Here is a 20,989-nt window from a genome sequence, read left to right on the forward strand (position 1 = left end):
ATGCAACTCATGGTCAGTTTGATTTTCTCATGTACAGCTGAAATTCTCAAGTCAGGATTTTCAAATGTGGTCTTAAAAATAGAATTAGAGAGATTTGAAATGGTTCATGTCTTCATGATAGAGTCATGTATCTAAATGCTCTGGATAAACATAGTTGCTTTACATTATTATTACAATTCTGCCAATCACGTCGATAAATGTAGTGCCAAAGTAACTTTGTTACATTTTCTTTGCAACATCTAGTTCAAAACCATATCTTCTTACTCTTTATTTTATATATTATGTTACTACAAGCATGAAAGAACAATGAAAATACTCTAAACAGTGATTTTACCAGTGATATTTGTATAAAAACTTTCAACAGCCCAAACCCAGTGACTGTGCTCGTCCAACACTTAAGGTTTGGTTAGATCAATGTTCTTGCTTAGCTCCTCCAGCTTCTTGAACCTCAGTTTCTCGCTTTGTCCCTCCAACTGCACACATTCATCAAAAAAGAAGAAACCCCATCAAGTCTCAAAAACCGTACCAAAAACATATAAGTGACTATATAAACAACTCTTTTGATATAGCAGTTACAGACAAAAATGCAAATAAACGCGTGATTGGTCTTTTGGATATCTGACTTGCGCAAAGAGAGGTCTAACTGTTTAAGATCATGTGCTGCATCTAGTTTGGAAGAACTAATTGCAAATATACAACGCAAATCACTCAAACATGGGGTATCCTAAATATAGAGTCTCTACTGGTCTCACTTTCAAAATTGCGGAACTCGTTTTAGAAACAGGATTCAACTATTAAAGAATGACAAACTTGGCGACTGGATACCAAAACTCAGTAAGACAATTTAACCTATTTCAATGGGAATCTTGGAACAAAACTAGGGTTCTAAAGGAAGGTAATGGGAATGGTATGTCCCAAAACAGCTTAAAGCCTATCAGTTTGATGAAGGAAAAACCAATAAGTTGGACCAAACACACACCATCCAGATACATATGGCATGAACAGAGCAGTTGTAACGTTCCATTCAAACAACACACCTGATTTTTTATTAGGCAAAAGTAGAGTAGAGAGAAAAGTGAGAATAAATGAACAAACCTCCTGTAGCTTGGTGATCAGCTCCACCTTCTCCTTGTTCTTTTCATTGAATGCTTCAAGAGCATCCTTGTACTCTGTTTCCTGCACATTATGGAAAAAAAAAACAGGTTAGCATCCTAAGAATCCTGAACACATCGTTCAGTATCAAGTCAGTTTGATTTATGGGGGTATAAACCTGATTCTTAGCATCACAGTAGAGAGAAAAAAAAGCATTGAAATTCTCAAAGACAAAAAAAACCAAACCTTTTTCTGAACAGTATTCCCCAATGGCTTTAATTCTTTGTCAAGAGAATCAATCTTCTTCCGCACCATAGTAACTTCTTTCCTCATGGGATCAGCAAAACCTTCAAGTTCCTGATTTTAACAATCAAAGCATCAAACTCAGCAAACATACACTCCATGTCCACAATCAAGCTCTAAGCTTGATCTATACATAGCTTCTTCTTTCCCCAATCAGGTTTAAGATCATCTTTAAACACACAAAATATATTCCACAAATCTAGAACCTAGAAATTGAACAAAACCCTAAAACCAAACTAAATCCAACTTTCTAATTTTAGCCACTAAATCCGAAAAAGAGTTCAAAATTGTTCTCCCCTTTTAACACTCTCTAAGCCCTAAGAGCTTGATCTAAATCTACACTACGATGTAAAACCTAAAGCAGCAACTTAAATCACACACACCAAACAAAAAAAATCGAATTGAAATAATAAATGTAATAATAAGAAATCAAACCTCGCGAATCATAGCGAGACGCTTGGACTCGTCTTCAACACGACCAAGCTGAGCTTGAACTCTTTCCCTGATCTCCATCTTCTTCTTCTCGATCTCCTCTTCTTTAGCCTTAAACGCCGACAAAGCTTTCAGCGACATCTCATCGTCTTCCTTCTTCATCTGACTACTGAAACTCATACTCTCTGATAACTGATCCTTAAGCCGACGGCCTTGTTCCGCCGGCGCCGGCTGCGACGTCGTCTCTGTCGGTTGCATCTTCTGTGTTCTTCTTTCTTCTTTCTTCTTCCAAGAGAATTTGCTTTTTTAGCCGTTTATCTGATGCGATCTACGATGACCGTTGGATTCCTAATCCTAAATATAATGGGATGCAAAAAGGAGCGTGATTGACTAAACCGGATCCAAACCAAATCAATTTAAACCGGTTTACATTTATAGAAGAAAAAGTAGCGTGATCGTCTAAACCGGAACTATTCTTTATCTAAACCAAATCAATTTAAACCGGCATCTATATATACACATATATGTAACGTTTTTCCTCTTTTGGGCATTACAAAGTTTCCTTTTTTTTTTTATATATCGATCAGACACGGTTATATAAACTGAGACTCTGAGAGAGAGAGAGACCCATCATCGATCGTTTGTTAACTTGAGTGTGTTCGATTCTCGAAAAAAAAAAGAAAAAAGAATACGATTGTTTTCTTTGGAGCGGACGATTCGAAAGCGAAAGTGTAAGCTATGTTCTCGAAGCAACGAATATGTGTCGACTCTGTTCTCACTTCACAAAAGGTATTTTTCTTGTCTCTGTTTCATGTTTCGAGGTGGTTTCCTCGTTTTGAATCCTAACTCAGTTTATTTATCATCTCTGTAGTCTATAGATATATGGTTCTAACTAGATGTGTGCGACAATAACTGCTTCGGGTTTTTTCTGTGTTGCGGTGGAGGTGGTGGGGTGGCTGTTCTGTTGTGTTCTTTCGAGAATGGTGTTGCGATCGTAGGAGACGCTCCAAACCTTTGGCCCCAAAGAAAGAATTTCTAGCCCATCAGAAAGGTGACAAGCCCATGAAGATAGTTGTCTGATTTCCCTTTTCTCGCTAATCGTATCATCATCATTGCTCAGGGTAATTTCCATCCCCATCTTATTATTATTATTATTATTTATCTATTAAGGAAGAGATTTTAAATATTTGATAAAGTTAAGTGACAATGATTTCAAAAAAAATTTGATTTGTTTTTTATTTTTCAATTTTTTAAAAGATTCGTTTTTTCTAAAGTATTTTAAGATATATTTTTTGTGGGAAAAATAAAAGTTTTAAAATTAATAGATATTTTGAATATTGAATTTACAAAACGGTGTGAAAACTAACTGATTTTGGATCCTGTCTTTTGATCGTTAGAGATTCCATATATTCGAACTGCTTTTTAGAAAAGTTTTGAAATTGAATTTTTAAAAAAGTTTTGATTTCTTTCGTTCACAACTTTTAAATAAATTTTAAAATTACACTAGTAAATTTGGATTTAAAAGTTATAAAACAAAAATTAATCGGATTCTGGATCATGTCAATTTGTATCTTATCATTTAATTGTTAAAGAATTCACAAAATCCATTAGAATCAATGACCTGTTTATTCCTGATTATGTAAATTGGCTTGCTTGATCAAGTGCTACATTCCCGGATTAGTGTTTCAAATATTTTCGTTACCAGACTTTACATTCTAGGTGATTTTCGAATCACAGTTTCAGAATCCATTTTTAGAATCATGTCAATGTTTTATAAACACAGTTTCAGACTCTCTCTTCTCTGATTATGACTTGCGATTTTCGAATCCACAGTCTGAATGTCCTAATCGTGGTTTGCTAAAGCATAAACCACGGCGGTTCTACACGGTGCATAGACCATGAATGAGCATGGTCGGCCGTCGTATGAGCCATCCTGCATTGGCATGATTGGGTCAAGAGATTGGGACAGTCACAATGCATGTAAACTTTGACTAGAATGGTTTCATTTTTCTTACATATGTGAAATATTCTGCCTTGCTATCAAGCCTTCCGAATCCACCAAACAGAGGATCGTCCGAGTCCAATACGATCTGGAATGTTGAAAAGTAGTAAGGGATATGAGATTCTATCTTCAACCAATGCCAAAGTCCCAATTGTTTCAAAAAAGAGTTGGATGTGTAATTGTGTATACCTTATATTTGCCAGGCTTGGAGCAACCAATGCGGTAATCAAAGTAGCTGCTGGTCCAGTGGAAGTTGAAGACAAAGACGAGATCACCTCTTTCGAATATGATTACTCTATCTCCTTCGTCTTTTCGTGATATGAATTGATGCTTTGAAGTCATAAACTGCTCAAATGTAAAATCAGAATAAAAGCCACTGGGTGATTGAGATGATTTACAAAGATTGTAACTTGGAGACTTACACCGTATTTCTCTTCAAGATGTTGCATTGCCTGATCAAATTCTTGCAGTCCGCGGTACCTGAGATAATCTGCATCCCCCTATATATGAACTTTTCTGAATCAGAACACAGCAAAGCATTCATCTTGAGAAAAAGTTGTACCTAGCCAGACTGTAAGTACTTACTAGATCAAATCTGCGCCGGCATTTGTCATAACTGAAATTGTTGCCAGGAATCACGCTCCCATCAGAAAGACGCTGCTCGCCTCTAGGAAAATCGATCCATTCTGAAAATTACAGGAGAAGATCAAGAAATGTACTCTTAACGTAATTTTGTACAAAGCTAAACGAAATAACTTAAATGATACAGTACCTGGATGTCCAAATTCGTTACCCATAAAATTTAAGTACCCTTCACCACCTAATCCCATAGTTATTAGTCTAATCATTTTGTGCAAAGCTATTCCTCTATCGATAAGAGGGGTTGATGGTCTGTCTACTGCCATGAAATCGTACATATCCTGGAAACGTACAAACATTACCCACATAACTTGTAAAATTTAGTTTAATGTATATAGAGAAGTAAAATGGCGTCTAATCTAATACCTTGTCCATTAACCAGAAGGCAATTGTTTTATCACCAACAAGAGCTTGATCATGACTTTCAGCATAAGAAATACACTTCTCTGACCACCTTCTATTAGTAAGTGTGTAAACGATGTCGCCCATTTGCCAGTCTTCATCTCTCTTCCTTCACCGCATAACATGGTGGAGAGTAAGATGGACTCATTTCACCAATCATTAAAGCAGGTTGCAACTTAAAAGATAATGCAGCAAGAAAGCAGAAAGAAACTCACTTGAGAATTTCTATCCACTTATCAGCTATGGCCATGTGTAAACGGTAGTCAAATCCAACGCCACCATCTTGGACAGGAATACAAAATGTTGGCATACCACTAACCTGAAACGAAACAATTTTATAAGTAAATATCACAGAAATAAGCACCACGGAAAATATAGACAACCTTCATTGTTAGTTGACATTGATTTGGTTAATCTTCTGCATTGGACTATCATTAATATGATAAACCCATATGTATCCCTATGGCTCTACACACTTGTTTTTATGTTGCGTGCTAAGTTTGTTAACCTTATTTCGAGGGTGAAGGTGATATAGGAACTAGGAAAGACATGGAGCAAAAAGCTTGTCAAAAGATCGGTGGTTATAAAGAAGACATTCAGAAAACTTACATCTTCACCAACGGTAATCGCTTCAGGGTAGAGCCCATGAATCATATCATTTACCAGCATCAAATAAGTCACAGCATCCACATCAGTTTCCAATCCAAAGTACTCAGTGTAATTCCCCGTAAATCCAACCTATTTGAAACACAAAAGAGTAGGTCAACAGACCGATGTAAGACATGGGTAAAACCTGACACAATCGGAAAGGAACATGGGGAAAGCAAATAAAAAATGCATTTTAGCAAAGCCATGCATTGTAGAAAAGTTTGAAGTACCGAGAGTCCATGATGGGTATACATCATTGAGGTAACACCATCAAATCTATATCCATCAAACTTGTATTCTTCTAGCCACCACCGTGCATTTGAAAGGAGATATCGTAATACCTGTAAGAAAAGAGAGAGTTAGAATTAATAGTGCTAAAGGAAGTTGGCTGTTTGCAATATTTTGCTTTAAAGTTCACAAAGTTACATACTTCCCAGCTCCCATAATTGAAAAGACGTGAGTCCCACATCCAATGGTTACCCCGAGGCCCGGAGTGGAAATAGTGAGCATCAGTTCCATCAAACATGTTCAGTCCATCCAATGTATTTTTTGAAGCATGGCTGCACAAGTTAGAGAATGGCAAATATCAAATGACTAGTGAAAGACCAAAAGGTGGAACTGATTGTATGCTATCATGAAAACTTTCACTACCTATGAACAATATCCATCAGAACGACCAGGCCTAACTCGTGAGCTCTGTCTATAAGTGATTTTAGTTCCTCTGGTGTCCCACAACGACTGCTAGGGGCAAAAAAGTTTGTGACATGGTACCTGCGTTCATAACGGAAACGGCATGTTCCTTAGTAAAATAAAAACAATAAGAAATGAGATACCTATACTACTAGATGCCTGAAGAAACAGATAGCATCATATCAGAAAGGCTGAAAGGCGTATAGTTTTGCAACACTAAATTAAATGAGAAGATCTAGGATTCTAATAGAACTCAGGTCAAAGAATACCCAAAACTGGCATAATATGAATGTTCTTGTATAGCCATGATTTGAACAGCATTATAGCCAAGCCTTTTGATGCGTGGAAGAACATCATCTCTAAAGTTAGCATAAGTATTGACCATTGGTTCCTGCATAACAAGTATACTCTCATCATTCAAGTGATATAGAGAAGTCTCCTGAAAATTATACTCTCATCATTCAAGTGATATAGAAAAATCTCCAGAAATGGGATCTATATCATTATAGTCGAACTCGAACAACCATACTGAATAAAAGCAGATGTTAAGGACCATAACATAATAATTTAAGACAAAGAGGCAGACACACACCGTGCTACTCATGCCAACATGTGCTTCATAAATCCTCAGCGACTTAGGTCTCTTTGGTTGAGGATGTTTGAATACATATTTCTCCTGAAAAGAAATTTAGAACCGTTGAAAGGACAACCAAAAGTATCTGCTGATGTTAGTTAATAGGACCACCAACGATAATAGATAATAGAATCTATTGGTTAAATAAACATATGCGTTTGGGATAGTCCAGAAAAGAAATCCATGACTTTTGCTTTGACAGTACCAGCTAATCTATAAATCTGAACTTTCAGAAACTTCATACTAGCACAGGCACAATCGTTTTCCACAATATAATATTCAAAAGATTGCATGACCTTATTACCTCTTCTGGAGGATCATAGTATATCCCATTGAATGGGATTTCACCTGGAGCTTGCACTGAGAACTTTATCCAAGCAGGTATTGAGTCTTTAATGCCAGATGGTGTATCCATACGAATCTGGAGTTTTGTGCATCAGAAATTACTACACCATCATTACATAGTTTTCTCAGAAACTTCCAACCAAACATGTATTAACTCATTGCTATTTTATCCACACGTATACAAATGACACGCAGAATCTATATTAAGAAAATGTAGATGCACTCAATACTACTGTAGATGACCAGAACAACCACTTTCTATATCTGATGCTGAAACTAAATTTGAAACATACGCAGCAGAAAACATATATTTCTGTGCATAATGTAAAAACGTTGCTTGCAACAGTGGGAACATCTCTTTACGATAAAACATGCAACAATCGTGGGAAGCAGAAATGGATGAATGAAGCGACTTGTTAGCTACCTTTACACGTGAGCCATGAGGAATTGCAGGCGAACCATCGGTGTTGTTGGGCAAAAAGATCTCCCAAACACCAAATTCATTCTGTAAAGGATTTGATAAGAGAATTACTGGTCTAAATTCCATATTTTCAAACTTCAAATGAATTTTCCAAGCATAAAGAAGCATAAGGAATTTAAGCAACGTGGTCAATAGGCCTTACCCGAGTCATGATATCTGCGTTAGGATTCCAGTTGTTAAAATCTCCGATAAGTGATGCAGCCTGAAACAGGCGAGGACAGAAGTTTAGGAAAGCAACTAAACTACTTATAAAATATGCACACTCATGACAGAAAAAAAACACATATACAATCAAGACGAACGATTTGCCACAGAGATGCAACTAACATGCAGCATACACTCAGGTTTGATTGAGCAAACCAATCACTCCTACATGGGACAGGTTTTCATAAATCCTAAACCAATTCTCAGATTGTCCAAGATCGGCCAGGAAGATTTATAAGTTAATCCTCACATGACCAGGTATAACATTTCTACCACATAGTGACTGTAGAACAATATCCGACCCTTGTTATATGATCACTATTTACTTTGTGGGCACAAAATGCCAATGCTAAGATTCTGGCTACAGTCTTCAATGTTCCTATTAGTAAAACACACTTATAATTTTCTAGTGGAAAACTAAAAGAAACATACCTTAGCTCCAGGCGCCCACTCTCTATAGGTTATACCGGCATCACTGAAATTGCAATGAAACTACCATGAGGGAATCATACAATACGCTATTGACGAAATGATATCAAAGTGACACTGCAGCGTTAAGAAAAAAAAAAGCTGAAACAAGACTAGTTTGGCTACAATCAGGATTTTCTTACTGCAAAATTTCTAAAGATGCAAAAAATGATCACAATATAAAATACATTTCACGAGTTCCAAAATCTAGAAACCTGTGATAAGAACGAATGTCTGCTAAAACTCAATATACACCTAGTATCCAATGATTCGTTCTTCTTTGTTGCAATACCCACAAAGAATTATTGGTGGTAGCAAATAGTTACCTGCGCGAAAATCCTAACTTTTCATAGCCACGAGAGAATGCCTCGAGACCACCCTCATACTTGTCTATTTCCTCACGCAATCTTCGATACTGTCCATAACTGTAGCCAAAATAAATGCAAGATACTTAAGCGGAATCAAAAGTAACAACAACATCTAGCCTTACTACAAACTTTTACATCAAATGTGAGAAAAATCCTTCAATAAATGAGATTTGGATGCCTTACATCAAGCAGGTATAGTAAAAACGAAACAAGTCGCAGGACAAATAAATAATACCGGTAATCAAGATGACTGCTGTAACTTCGTAACATGGGGTCTATCTCGTATATTTTCTTCCCATCACTAGGCGGGGGAACTATTCTTGGTTTCACCCCTCTCTCCTTGACGACGTTACTCGGATCAAAAACAGACGATTGGTCTTCACTTCTTACTGCCTCGTTCTCTTCCATTGTTTGAATTTCTAGATCAAATCTCTACAAAAAGAAAAAACAAAAAATTCGGTTTCCTGTTAAAAAAACTACAAAATTTGCAATGCACATAAGGTTCAACCTCTAAACAGTTTGCATCTAACTCACTGATTAAAGAGGAGAGAGAGATGAAAAAAGATATCCACCTGTGGTTCTTCTGAAATACTGTTGGGATCATCATCAAGATTATCAGGTACTAAGACTTTATCAGAGGCAGCGATAGAATCAAACTCCGCAGATTGTTTCCCAGCAAAGATCTTCCCTACAGACATGGATCTAATCAAGACGTATCTGGATAATCGAAAACTAATCAAACATGTTTGCTCAAAAACAACATTCCCACAAATCAAAAACGTCTTTCATTCTACTCAAATCTCATCATAGCAAGCATCTACTACCTTAACCCCTAGTACTAGGAGCAGCTGATCCACAACAACACTATTGTTTTAATTGTACTAGAGCATTTTAGTTTAGCTCATAGAAGCTAGTCAAGTAACGAATTAGCTAATCATTATCAGAAATCAATTTAAGTACACTGTACACTCAGTACAACAATGGCGTCCCAGAGAGAGTGAGAGAGAGAGAGAGAGAAAGAGGCGTACGAGAGAGAGGGTGTTTCTTCAGGAAGAAAGAGAGGCTGGAATTGCCATTAAAGCAGCAGGTGTTGAGAGGTCGAGCAGATGAAGAAGGAAGAGGGAAGCGTGGAGTAACATACACTCCGTGTATCACCACCATATCCTTTCACCGGCGGTGACTCCTACAGTGACCCCGAAAAAATCGGAAGACGGAGAGAGAGAAGAGATCTGGAAAAATCTGGAAAATCAAATGAGTGGCAGCTTCTTCGCTAATTTCGCTAATTTTTTTTTTTTTTTTTTTTTTTTGTGATTGCGAAAACGAAGCGGACGATTGCTTAAAAAGATGAGTGTGGGAGTGAGAGGGGTCCAACACCCGAAGTTCCAATTCCCCATCGTCCATTTTCACTTTTTCTATTGATTATTAATTTCTTTTTATTATTATATGGTTTTGCAATATTTAACGGTCCATATAATTTTATTGTACTAATGTGATTATTAGTCACGAGATCTTCGCGTTGCAATTTACATAACCGTACCACGTGACGTAATTTTACTTACCTCTTTTCTAGTGAGACCAATTCATTAATTTAAATAATTTACTATCAATCAGTTTTGATATTATTAACAATCAACTTACAAGGAAACAAATTAGCAAACGTTACATAAACAAATCTTTAACGTACGTTACCTTTTTTAGTCAATAATTATATCAACACTTGACTTTAACGTTTGTTGGTTGTTTAATCAAAACTCTCTTCCTTTTAGGTTCCATGCCTTGCTTTGCTATATGTTGAGTACGCTTAGAGGAAAAAACAATTCTTGGTTAATATTTCCTTCTGATCTATTATTTAAATGAATGAGCATCTAAGTTTTAGAGATTATATTTAAGTTACACATTACATGGATCACAACATTCTAAAATAATATCCATATTAGTTTAATTTCCTATTTTGTTAAAAAAAAAAAATACTTATATATAAAAACCAAATAAACAATACTTCGTTTACACAAACAATAAACCAAAAAAGTAACTTTGTAACTTTACGATACAAGCAAAGAGTTCTATTAATTAAAAAGGCTTAAAATATAACACGTAAGCTTTTCTTCATCTGCCTCTAGCGACTAGAATAACTCAAACTCAAGATGTTCCCCAACCGCCTTGCAATCCAAGTAATTGCTTTTCCCTTCATGATTCGGAACTCCATAGTCATAAAAATCCGGTAGCTCAGGTGGAATCGCACACCGGATCAACGCCCAGTTCAATCCTTCGAAAAATGCGTGCCGTTTTATCTCCGCCGCTCCTTTCTCCGTCCCTAACCGGTTCTCAGGTTCCTTGACTAATAACCCTTTTATTAACTCTTTTGCTTGGAAACTAACATTAGGGTTATCAGGAAACTTCAAGCTCTGAAGCACCACATTAGCTATTGTCTCCTCGTTAGTAGCCCCTTTGAACGGAGTTTTCCCGTAAAGCAACTCGTATAGAAAGATCCCAAACGTCCACCAGTCAACCGCTGCACCATGCCCTTCTCCTTTAATGATCTCAGGCGCTAGGTACTCGTGTGTTCCGACAAAAGAGTTTGATCTCGCATCCGTTGGTTCCGCCACGAGTTGAGGCAATGATTTGAACCGCGCGATTAGGTCAGATTTCTTGAGTTTTTTCATCATTATACGGTGTTGTTTGCCTTTTTTCTTGGCCCCCGATCCTCGGGAGAGTTTAGGGCGGAAACACGATGGCTCGATGCAGTTAGATCCAGTGCGGCTACCCGAAGAGAGTCTTATCGCATCCGCGTGAAGCGGAGATGACGAGTTTAGAAGCGTTGGACTCACCGTACACCTTAAGGAAAGATCAAAATCTGTCACCATTATATGTCCATCATCACGTACCAATATGTTCTCAGGCTTCAAATCGCGGTATATAACCCCAAGCATATGTAAATACTCCAACGCAAGAAGGACCTCCGCCACATAGAACCTGTAGAAAAAGATATTAGCATTCACATGACAAATCATAAAGCATCAAAGTTAACTACTAAATAGTCTAAATTGTAAGAAACAAGTACCTAGCCGCTGGCTCAGGAAACCATCTCCCGGGCTGCTTCTGCCTCAGGACATGTAAATCACCTCCCGGACAACATTCCATAACCAAACACGATAAGTTATCAGACGTGAAGTGAGCGTATAACGTTGGAAGAAACGGGTGATCGAGCATTTTGAGAATATCTTTCTCAGTTTGAGCCCTAGACATCTTGTTCCTCCTCTCCAAGAATTCATTATCCATCACTTTTATAGCAAACAAGCAGTTTGTTCCTGTGAGCTCAGCTAGATAAACCGTTCCTATATCTCCACATCCAAGCTTCTTCAGAAGATTGAAATGCCTAAGACCCAATGAACCTAGCCCATGTTGTGCTCTTATATGCTGAATAGCTTCCCATCTCACATCCTTAGACATATGAGGTCTGTTTCCAAAGCTAGACCTTGTCATTATATTATTCCCCTGTTCTTGCTCTTCCTCGCTGATACTCGTGCTTGAACTGTTGTATCCGATACATTCCCCGCCTTTGTTTTCGACTTCGGAGTTGTCATTGACATCTTCAGTAGCTGCTCCGTCTAAGCTGCGTTTGTTCGGAGGACTATCTGGATTCATCACAACAGATTTCTCACTGAAGGAACCAATCTCCACACTCTGTTCTGACATAAAGACAGAGTCTTTCTGATCACCCCTTTTGCCAGGTAGAGAATCTTCCTCAGTGATCTCATTGTTTACGTATTTAGAAACATCTTTGATATGTTTATTACCAAATGTAGAGACCGGAGAAGTCTCTGAGTTCATCAAATCCAGGGAGCTTCTTATCTTATCAAGTTTGGTCTCGGCACTAGCACTGATCTCATGGGAACTTTCATAGCTTGAGCTGGAGAAATCAGAAGCCAATTCATCTAAACAACCTTCTTTAACTCTTGTGTTCAGCTCAAGATCTGCTTCTACGAGTGAATCTTTAGAGGGCTCTTCTTTAGCTGAAGTGTTCTTCAAAGAGAAATGGCATCTATGGCAGAGAAGTTCTTTTGCAATGGGATCATAGAAGCCATCTACTTCATCATACACATTTGTAGCCTTCTTCTTCAAGGAACCTTTGTTGTTCCTTAATGCCGGTTTAGCTCCTCCTCCTCCTCGTGGAATGGTTCTGGTTAACTTAGCTACTCTCTTGCCGTTAACTATGGTGGAACTTGGTGTAGTAGCATACAACAGCCTCACTTTTCTAACTGATTTTAGTCCAACCACTGTCTTATTGTTCCCTGATCCAGGCGATGATGATGAACCAAAGCTCCTCTTTGCGACACCTAATTCTTGTTCGTCAAGAGACCAGTTCTTTTCTTTTTTTAGTATCGTCATCTCATCATAATACCTCTTTGATGCCTGGGAGTTTTGGCTCGAAGAATGTATCTTAAGAAGACGAAGCTGCTGCGATATACTATCTGCTGAACTGTTTTGACCCTCGTCTAGTAACTCAACAAGAACCGCCTTCCCTTCTTCGTTAGCTCCACTTCCCGGTTCAACCAAAACCGAACCATAAACCGAGCCTCCAGTATTAGTCTTAGGAATACGTTTGGTAGCTGCAGTTTCTGATGCCTTTGAGACGCATAAATCTCTCAAAGCTTGTTTCAATGTTGCTGGTTCCGCATTTCTCTTACTAGGCGATCGAGGCCCCCCAGGGTTAGCGGGACTTTTCAAAGCGTTGCGTTGTAAAGGACCGTTGTTTCTAGTGCTACTACTTGCACCAACTTGGTAAGAAGGAATCATTCCGGATGTTCGAATACTTATAGACTCGAAAAGCTGGTTTATATCATCTTCTAGTGAACCTCTATAGCCTAACTTCAGTACCGGTCGCTCCAGATCCTTGTCGTCCACAAGGCTTGATCCAGAATGTGGAATAGCGGTGGTTGACTTGGCGGAATAAACTATCGAGTTCTGACGGTCTTCTTTCTCTTCGACAATTTCACACTTTCCGGCAAATGAACCCATAACATTAAAGCTCAGTCACACATCATCTTAGTAACCGTGGAACTGCGAGTAGTCTAACTCTGTAGATACAATTTTTTATCCCACACTCCTGAAATTATAACAAAAGAACACACAAGTTAAAGAAGGATTTATTTCATGTTAAAGAATGCATCAAATCTTGTCTGTTGAAATTGTAACTCAAGAGAGAACATAACATAACAGAACAGAACAAAACAGAACAGAACAGAGCAATTTGGAAAAAAGAATCATCAATTTGTATGAAGAGTAGAATTTGATCAATGATTAAGGAACATAGCATACGAAAACTGTGAAACAGTCACATATCTGAACAATCTAGTCCCATAATATCTGCAACTGCATATGGTTCTTTAAAATTGTTGAGTTTATGTCTTAATTCCACAAAGATTATGTCAAAATTAAAGGATTCATTGTCGTCTTAGTCAATCTTTTTCAAAACAAGAAACATAAATCTAAACTTTAGACAACCTCGTGTTTATATCATCTCACCTTATAATTCTTCAATAAACAGGACATGTACTATTGCATAAACCCATACCAACATAAAAACAAATATTCATGAAGAACTCTATGATGTTGATTAATGATTATGAACAAAAGTAAGACAGTACCTGGAGCGATTATTGAAGAACTCTTTGAAAATGAATTTGACGAAGCAAAGAGACAAGAGAAGCTGTTGTTTCTGTCTCTTCTCTCTTTTTTCTTTTGTTTGGTTTTCTTGTCGGTATAATTCTGAAGAGGTTTAAGACAAATGATTCTGCAATTTCTTTCTGGGCAGTTTGAAGAACAAAATAAAAGGGACCCATATCATATGTTTGTGGGTCTCATGTAACAACAACGAGATTATTAAATATTTTGATTTATTCGATGGAGACTATATTGACATGTTGATCACTACTAAGTTTTTGCGTGTCCTTATTCGTTGACATGTGTCTCTGAATTTTGTAACTCTTCAGCAAAAGAGTTTAATCTGTTTTATACGTAGGTTATGACCATGTCACCTTGCCATGAAAATTGCAGATGCGTATAATTCATGTATCAGGATTTCATTAGTATTAGGATTTTCTCGAAGAGACTTGATTAAACTCAAGAAAAATGCGATAACGATGGACCTACTGTACATTTGGCAATAATGATGGTCTCTGTAAGTCTAGAAACATAATTTAATACATATCACTTCGCTCGAGGAAAAAAACCTATACTAGTAAATATTTCTTCTTTCTTGAATATTCAAAAGTTAAAAACAACATGAACTAATGAAAAAGTTTAGTACAGTAGTTTCTTAAAGCTAATCCAGGAAGATCATCAATTAAAGGAATGGACCACAATAAATAATTTAGTATACTTTTTAATATTTGTTAGGGTTGTCATCATGTTATGTAGGTAGAACATACCGAAATATCGGATTAATCTTAAATTTTTCGAATAAACCAAACATAACAAACATACTACCTTTAATTAATACAACTGTTGTAGAAATGTTGACCTTTTCTTGACTTGAGCTAATAAGTTTTTATTTTTAGTTAAAGCACCTTCGGCTTCGGTTGTGGTCAAATATTTAAAGCCCTTGAGGCAACACTGTGCAAAGCACTAAGTCTGCATACTAAGCCTGCATACTAAGCCTGCAACTAATGTATGTAGTATGTATAATGAAAGTTATGTATGCATTTTAAAAAAAAATTTCTCTAACAACAGTTTAGTTGACTTTGCATGTTAAAGTTTTGGTTTAACTTGTATATTAAATCCAACAAAGTGAAAACTTATTAAAAAAAACAAGTCGTGAACAGACGGATCGAGCCGGCCCATTAACATAATGATCAATAAACTAACCATTAGATTGTTTAGACCAACAAGAAAGAGTGTTGTGTTGGTTAAAGTCTACTTAAGGTTGTAGTTGTTTAAAGTGTTTAAAGTAATGTGTTTAGTTTGCTTGTAAAACTAGCTAGTCTAGATCTAAGGAATAGTGGTAGTTGTCTTCAAGGTCAAGTATATGTGTGTGGTAAGAAACCACTTTAAGTATGTGTAAGTGTTGTAATGTAAAAGTCATCCAAGTTATCTAGATAAAAAATGTAGTATTCGAGTTTCACTCTTTCTCTTTCTAGTCTTTTATACTTGAATTGTGTCTATGACTATGACTATAAATCAAAGAGAGTAAGAGGATGTACGTACCTGAGCTTGAATGTAAAGAGATGGTGAACCTCTAAAGTGAAAAGAGGAGGTACCTGCAAAAAGCCAAGCATGCAGCAAAATCAAACGGTGACCAAGCCAAGCCTGCAGCAAAATAAAACCAATAACATCATACTTGAAGAGGAACATATATGCAAAAGAAGAAAACAAGAGTACCTTAGTGTAAAGTGTATGGCTCCTTCTTTGTTGTTATCAGAATTTATTCCATCTTCTTCATCCTCTAAGGCGCTCTATGAGTAGTTCCTGTTTTATAAAGCACAGAAGAACACAAGCTTCTGAAATTATCCCCAAATAACACAAGACAAATGAGAAATCTTGAAACTATGAAGAAGACACCATATGTACCTTTATATCGTGGTGTGAAATCCAGTACTTAAGAAACTGAACAAGAGGAACATATCTGAACCAGAAGCTAAGCAAAAGAAGAAGAAGCAAGAGGTGTGAAAGTCTCTCTACCAATTTGTTCAGCCCTTATCTGCAACAGACAGAGCTCAACGAAACAAGTTTAGTAGTAAGTAAAAAGTAAACCAACCTTTTGATTCTGATTCGTCAGACTCATCAACTCCTTTGTTCATGTGTTTAAATCAGCTGTTGAAAACCTGAAATCACAGAACAAGAAAATATCGAAGTAAGCAAAAGAACCAACCAAAAACAAATTTAAAAGAAAGAAGAGACAACGTCCTTACCTAATCAGATCCGAGATTAAACAATGACCAATCCAATCCTGCAGTAAATAAAACCAATAATATCATACTTGAAGAGGGACGTATCTGCAAATATGAAGACACCATACGTACCTTTATATTGTGGTGTGAAATCCAGTACTTAAGAACATAAACAAGATACTTGAAGAGGAACATATCTGCAACAGAGCTAAGAAAAACAAGGAGCAAGAGGTGTGTAAGTCTCTCTACCAAATTGTTAAGCCTTATTGGCAATAGAGCTAAGTAAAACGAGATTTAGATGTAAACAGCAAGTAAACCAACCTCAGACTCATTTTTCAATCAGCTGTTGAAAACCTGAAATCACAGAACAAAGAAGAAATCACAACAAAGCAAAAGAACATTGAACAGCTAAATCAAAGAAAGATGAAGAGACAATGAACGTCCTTACAAAATAAGAGCCGAGACTAAACGGTGACCAATCCATGCCTGCAAAAAGTATAGCCCAACGTCATTCAATACTGACCCTAACTAAGAATGAACCAAAAACAGATCAAAAAACTTTTGTAACAAGTACCTCCTCAACGATGTCCAAACTGATCAGCAGCTAAATCAGATACACATGTACAAGGAAACCCCAAGGAAAGCAATGAAAACAAAACAAAACAAAAAGCATAACCAACATTACAATGAAACTAAGATTTCAGACAAAAAAGTTAAACAAGAGAGAAAATTGCATCTATAAGTAAGTACCTGGTGCTGTGATTATGTCGACAAAATCCATTGAAACCTTCTCTCTTAGATACTCGTAGTAAACCGAACTTTTTAATTTTGAGTCCTCATCAGACACATTAACTCCTTTTGTTGAAAACCTGAAATCCAGAAGATATCATAGTAAGCAAAAGATTAACCAACTAAAAGCTAACTCAAAAGAAAGAAGAGACAACGTCCCTACAAAATCAGACCTGAAATTAGACGGTGACAAAACCAAGCCAAAACTAAGCTCGCCGAGGAAGAATGGACCATCATCAAACTTCTTCAAAGCATTTTACAAGTGATCGAAGACCGATCCTGCATCAAAAACACACAATCCAAGCCTGCAGCAAAAATAAAACCAACACATATGAAGACACCATATGTAATGTACCTTTATTTAATGGTGTGAAATCCAACTTAAGAACATGAACAAGATACTTGAAGAGGAACATATCTGCAAAAAAAGCTAAGAAAAACAAGTAGCAAGTGCCAAGAGATGTGAAAGTCTCTCTATCAAATTTTTAAGCCTTATCTGCAACAAACAGAGCTAAGCAAAAAAAGAGGTTTAGGACGTAGTAACAAGTAAACTAACCTTTTCATTCTGATTCCTCAGCAGACCCATCAACTCCTTTTGAATCAGCGGTTGAAAAACCTGAAATCACAGAACGAGAAGATATAATGATAAGCAAAAGAAACAAGAGACACTTAACATCCTTACATAATCAGACCTGAAATTTACCGTCGGTTGACCAAAACAAGTTAGAATAAACAGAAACAGATCAAATCCTGTAAAACAAGGCTTAGTACAGAGATAAGGAAAAAAAGTTTTGGTAGTAACAAGGTTATGTAGTAAGTAACAAGTAAAACCAACCTTATAATTCTGATTCCTCATTAGACCCATTAACTCCTTCTGTTGAAAACCTGAAATCACAAGAACAAGAAGAAATCAGAACAAAGCAAAAGAACCAACAAAAAAGCTAAATCAAAAGAAAGATTAAATTACGTTATCTCCTTCACCGCCGGTGATATTCAGGGTGAGAGAGCTTGAACTCGCCGGCGCCGATGTTGCTGGAGGAGTAGCGAAACGAGGACGTGTTTCCAGTGGCAAATTAAACGGTGACCAAACAAAGCCTGCAATATCAAAACAAATAAAAGCAGTAAACCCTAAAAACAGATCAAATAATGTAAAACAAGTTCTAGTAGTAACAAGTAAACCCTAAGTACGCAAAACAAGGTTTTTAAGTACCTGCTGATGTGATTCTGTCGACAAAAGCCATTGAAACCTTCTCTCTCTCTCTTAGGTACTCGTAGTCGTAGCTTTCACTTCCCCGATCTCTTACTATCCTCTTTCTTCCGACGTTCTCTCCTTCCCCGCCGGTAATATTGAGGGTGCGAGGAGAACCGATAACGTTGGGGATTGACTCAAGACAAGGGGATGGAGATCAATCTTGATCGTTGGAGATCGACTCTCAAGACAAGGGGATGGAGAGATTGATCACGAACGTTGGGGATTGACTCAAGACAAGAAGAAGAAGGAGAAAACAGAGATTAGGGTTTGATTCGATTTTTGGTTTTCGCTTCCCTAAGAAGAAGAAGAACGAGAAAACAGAGAATTCTGATTATCTGAATGAAGATAGAAGAGAGAGTGCGTGTGTGAGAGAGTATTTATAAGCAAAGGTTTAATTAGGTTTTGTTGCCCAAAAGGTTAATTAGGTTTTGTTAAATTTCCTTTTTCTGTTTAATTAGGTTTTGTTTTCCATTCCTTTTTTATGTATTTGGGAAAAAAATATGGAAATTTAGTACAACGGTAAACATATAGGATCAGACTACCGACGAGATATTGTATCGAGGAGCCAAAAAAACATAGGAACAGAGTGTAACCCGTTAGTGCCTCGTATGTTTCTAGACGACATGACACGTGACAGTTTTAAGTATCCTTTGTAATTGTCGTTGACAATATATCTCATAAGACACATAGTGGGCCTTAAACGATCCAATTCAAAAAGGAATTAAAGCCCGTTTGGTTTTCGTTTTCAACCACAAACCGACACATTTTCTTATTAATAGTTTAGAATTACTCTACATAAAATAAATCATTCAGAATTAAAGGTTATTAGTAGTTTCTTTGAACAAAATCCTATGATCAGTGTGGATTACAATATTTACATTGTTGTAAAACACTTGTGGACTCTATAGACCGGCCCGCTCACAGTCCGTTAGGACATGGCCTTACGGCCCATTTACTGTCCGCACATGTACGGCCCATCGGCCATTGCTTCGCGGCCCATGGCCTATCTTATGTACTCTATTGCTTTATGGGCTTTAGCCCTTGTACTCTACTATATATATGTAACCTCATTCGATTATCATTAATGAGAACAAGAGATTTCGTCCCCTAAACTCTCTAGTTTCATAACACGTTATCAGCACGATAGCCTCTAAGGTCAGCTGAGAAAACCCTAACCCTAAAACCCTAAAGGCAGCCGCCGTTTCTCTCCTCCCTAAAACCCTAAAACCCTAATCGGCCGCCGCCTCTATCTCTTACCCTAAAACCCTAAAAACCGCCGCCCAAATTTGGCGATCATCTTCCGTCCGTGTACGCGGCCAGTCCGGGGTAAGTTCATGTTCGAAGATCCAGTACGCGGCAAGTTCCGGCGATCAGCTTCCGTCCGTTTTGGATCCAGTACGCGGCAAGTTCCGGGGCAAACTCGGAGATCTCTCGGTGATAATCCAAAACTCTCGGTGATTACTCCTTGTTCGGAATCCATCATCGTTCGCGGTTCGCGGTTCCTGACGTTCGCGGTTCGCGGTTCCTGACGTTCGCGGTTCGCGGTTCCTGACGCTCGCGGTTCGCGGTTCCTGACGTTCGCAGTTCGCGGTTCCTGACGTTCGCAGTTCGCGGTTCCTGACGATAGCAGTTCACGGTTCCGGCCGAGAGCGGTACGTAGGCGGTACGAGGATCTGTCCGAGAGCAGTCCGAGAGCAGTTCGAGAGTGGTACGAGGATTGGGTTGATAGCGGTTCTGATCGAGGTTCGTGAGTGAAATCTGAGGTCTTTAGCTCCCAGATCAAAACCAGTCAGACCCTAATTGGTGAAAGGTAATTAAGATCTAAAACTCTCTTAGAACCTATGAATCGAATTCAATACATAAAACCTATGGAACCCTAAAACATCCAAGTACACAACAAACAAATCTTAAGAGTCTTATTCCTGTAAAACTTTAAAATCGGATGCATAGGGCTGTTAGATTGTTTGTGAATTGCACCAAGATATATCAAGCTTAAAATCCGATTGATTGATTAATTGTCTATGCTTGCTTGATTGATTGTTGCATAAAAACCTAGAACTAAATTGTTAGACTCATAAGATAAATATTGATCTAATTGTTCTAGGATATTTAAAACTTGGTTGTTCATGCATCATAATGAAATCGGATTATGCATAGGATATTAAAGAACCAATAATTGCATAAATTGTTAGAGTTGCATGAACATTAATATCAAATTGGATAGACTTGTTTAGGACTGTTGAATTCGGAATTTCCATAGAAACAATATAGGATCAATTATAAACATAAAACTGTTCTTGTAATTAAGAAAAAATTGCGGATCCTAAAACTATGAAATTCGAAAATCATAG

The 20,989-nt window shown here is 37.4% G+C and overlaps 3 protein-coding genes and 1 long non-coding RNA gene across 10 annotated transcripts; 1 reads left to right on the plus strand and 3 right to left on the minus strand.

Moving 5' to 3' along the window:
* Positions 1-141: 141 nt before the first annotated feature.
* On the minus strand, positions 142-2,390 carry LOC104708757 (uncharacterized). Its single transcript, XM_010425378.3, has 4 exons — positions 1,831-2,390; positions 1,339-1,449; positions 1,096-1,176; positions 142-473 (listed from the first exon to the last, which is right to left on the minus strand). Exons 1-4 carry the CDS (start codon positions 2,083-2,085, stop codon positions 396-398), a joined length of 525 nt encoding a protein of 174 aa, XP_010423680.1. The 5' UTR covers positions 2,086-2,390; the 3' UTR covers positions 142-395.
* Positions 2,373-3,533, plus strand: LOC147940568 (uncharacterized). Its single transcript, XR_015563479.1, has 2 exons — positions 2,373-2,616; positions 2,699-3,533. It is a non-coding gene; the product is annotated as an uncharacterized LOC147940568 (long non-coding RNA).
* On the minus strand, positions 3,435-10,129 carry LOC104708758 (1,4-alpha-glucan-branching enzyme 2-2, chloroplastic/amyloplastic). 3 transcript variants are annotated; one of them, XM_010425380.3, is made up of 22 exons: positions 9,737-10,129; positions 9,281-9,391; positions 8,944-9,140; positions 8,667-8,765; positions 8,305-8,347; positions 7,811-7,870; positions 7,612-7,692; positions 7,147-7,263; positions 6,801-6,884; positions 6,478-6,599; positions 6,170-6,289; positions 5,949-6,078; positions 5,749-5,859; positions 5,480-5,608; positions 5,086-5,189; positions 4,835-4,979; positions 4,602-4,749; positions 4,415-4,515; positions 4,252-4,329; positions 4,019-4,174; positions 3,843-3,917; positions 3,435-3,760 (listed from the first exon to the last, which is right to left on the minus strand). In XM_010425380.3, exons 3-22 carry the CDS (start codon positions 9,114-9,116, stop codon positions 3,671-3,673), a joined length of 2,166 nt encoding a protein of 721 aa, XP_010423682.1. In that variant the 5' UTR covers positions 9,117-9,140; positions 9,281-9,391; positions 9,737-10,129; the 3' UTR covers positions 3,435-3,670. The 3 variants fall into 3 exon arrangements, with proteins under 3 accessions (XP_010423682.1, XP_010423681.1, XP_087316962.1); XM_010425379.3 differs by having other exon boundaries at positions 9,281-9,396; positions 9,737-10,120; XM_087460836.1 differs by having other exon boundaries at positions 9,281-9,425; positions 9,737-10,084.
* A 528-nt stretch (positions 10,130-10,657) lies between these two features.
* Positions 10,658-19,051, minus strand: LOC104708759 (serine/threonine-protein kinase KIPK2-like). 5 transcript variants are annotated; one of them, XM_087460380.1, is made up of 20 exons: positions 18,597-19,051; positions 18,354-18,481; positions 18,222-18,271; positions 18,079-18,136; positions 17,943-18,002; positions 17,742-17,816; positions 17,560-17,665; positions 17,348-17,466; positions 17,172-17,201; positions 17,046-17,083; positions 16,919-16,951; positions 16,730-16,805; positions 16,619-16,656; positions 16,465-16,531; positions 16,278-16,344; positions 16,089-16,175; positions 15,915-15,967; positions 14,357-14,515; positions 11,770-13,815; positions 10,658-11,681 (listed from the first exon to the last, which is right to left on the minus strand). In XM_087460380.1, exons 19-20 carry the CDS (start codon positions 13,725-13,727, stop codon positions 10,832-10,834), a joined length of 2,808 nt encoding a protein of 935 aa, XP_087316506.1. In that variant the 5' UTR covers positions 13,728-13,815; positions 14,357-14,515; positions 15,915-15,967; positions 16,089-16,175; positions 16,278-16,344; positions 16,465-16,531; positions 16,619-16,656; positions 16,730-16,805; positions 16,919-16,951; positions 17,046-17,083; positions 17,172-17,201; positions 17,348-17,466; positions 17,560-17,665; positions 17,742-17,816; positions 17,943-18,002; positions 18,079-18,136; positions 18,222-18,271; positions 18,354-18,481; positions 18,597-19,051; the 3' UTR covers positions 10,658-10,831. The 5 variants fall into 5 exon arrangements, with proteins under 5 accessions (XP_087316506.1, XP_087316507.1, XP_087316504.1 ...); XM_087460381.1 differs by lacking the exon at positions 18,079-18,136 and having other exon boundaries at positions 14,357-14,477; positions 18,597-18,985; XM_087460378.1 differs by lacking the exon at positions 18,079-18,136 and having other exon boundaries at positions 18,597-18,985.
* Between the last annotated feature and the right edge of the window lie 1,938 nt (positions 19,052-20,989).

This window comes from Camelina sativa, chromosome 8, assembly GCF_030686135.1.
Source record: "Camelina sativa cultivar CO46 ecotype springtype chromosome 8, ASM3068613v1".
Taxonomy (NCBI): Eukaryota; Viridiplantae; Streptophyta; class Magnoliopsida; order Brassicales; family Brassicaceae; genus Camelina; species Camelina sativa.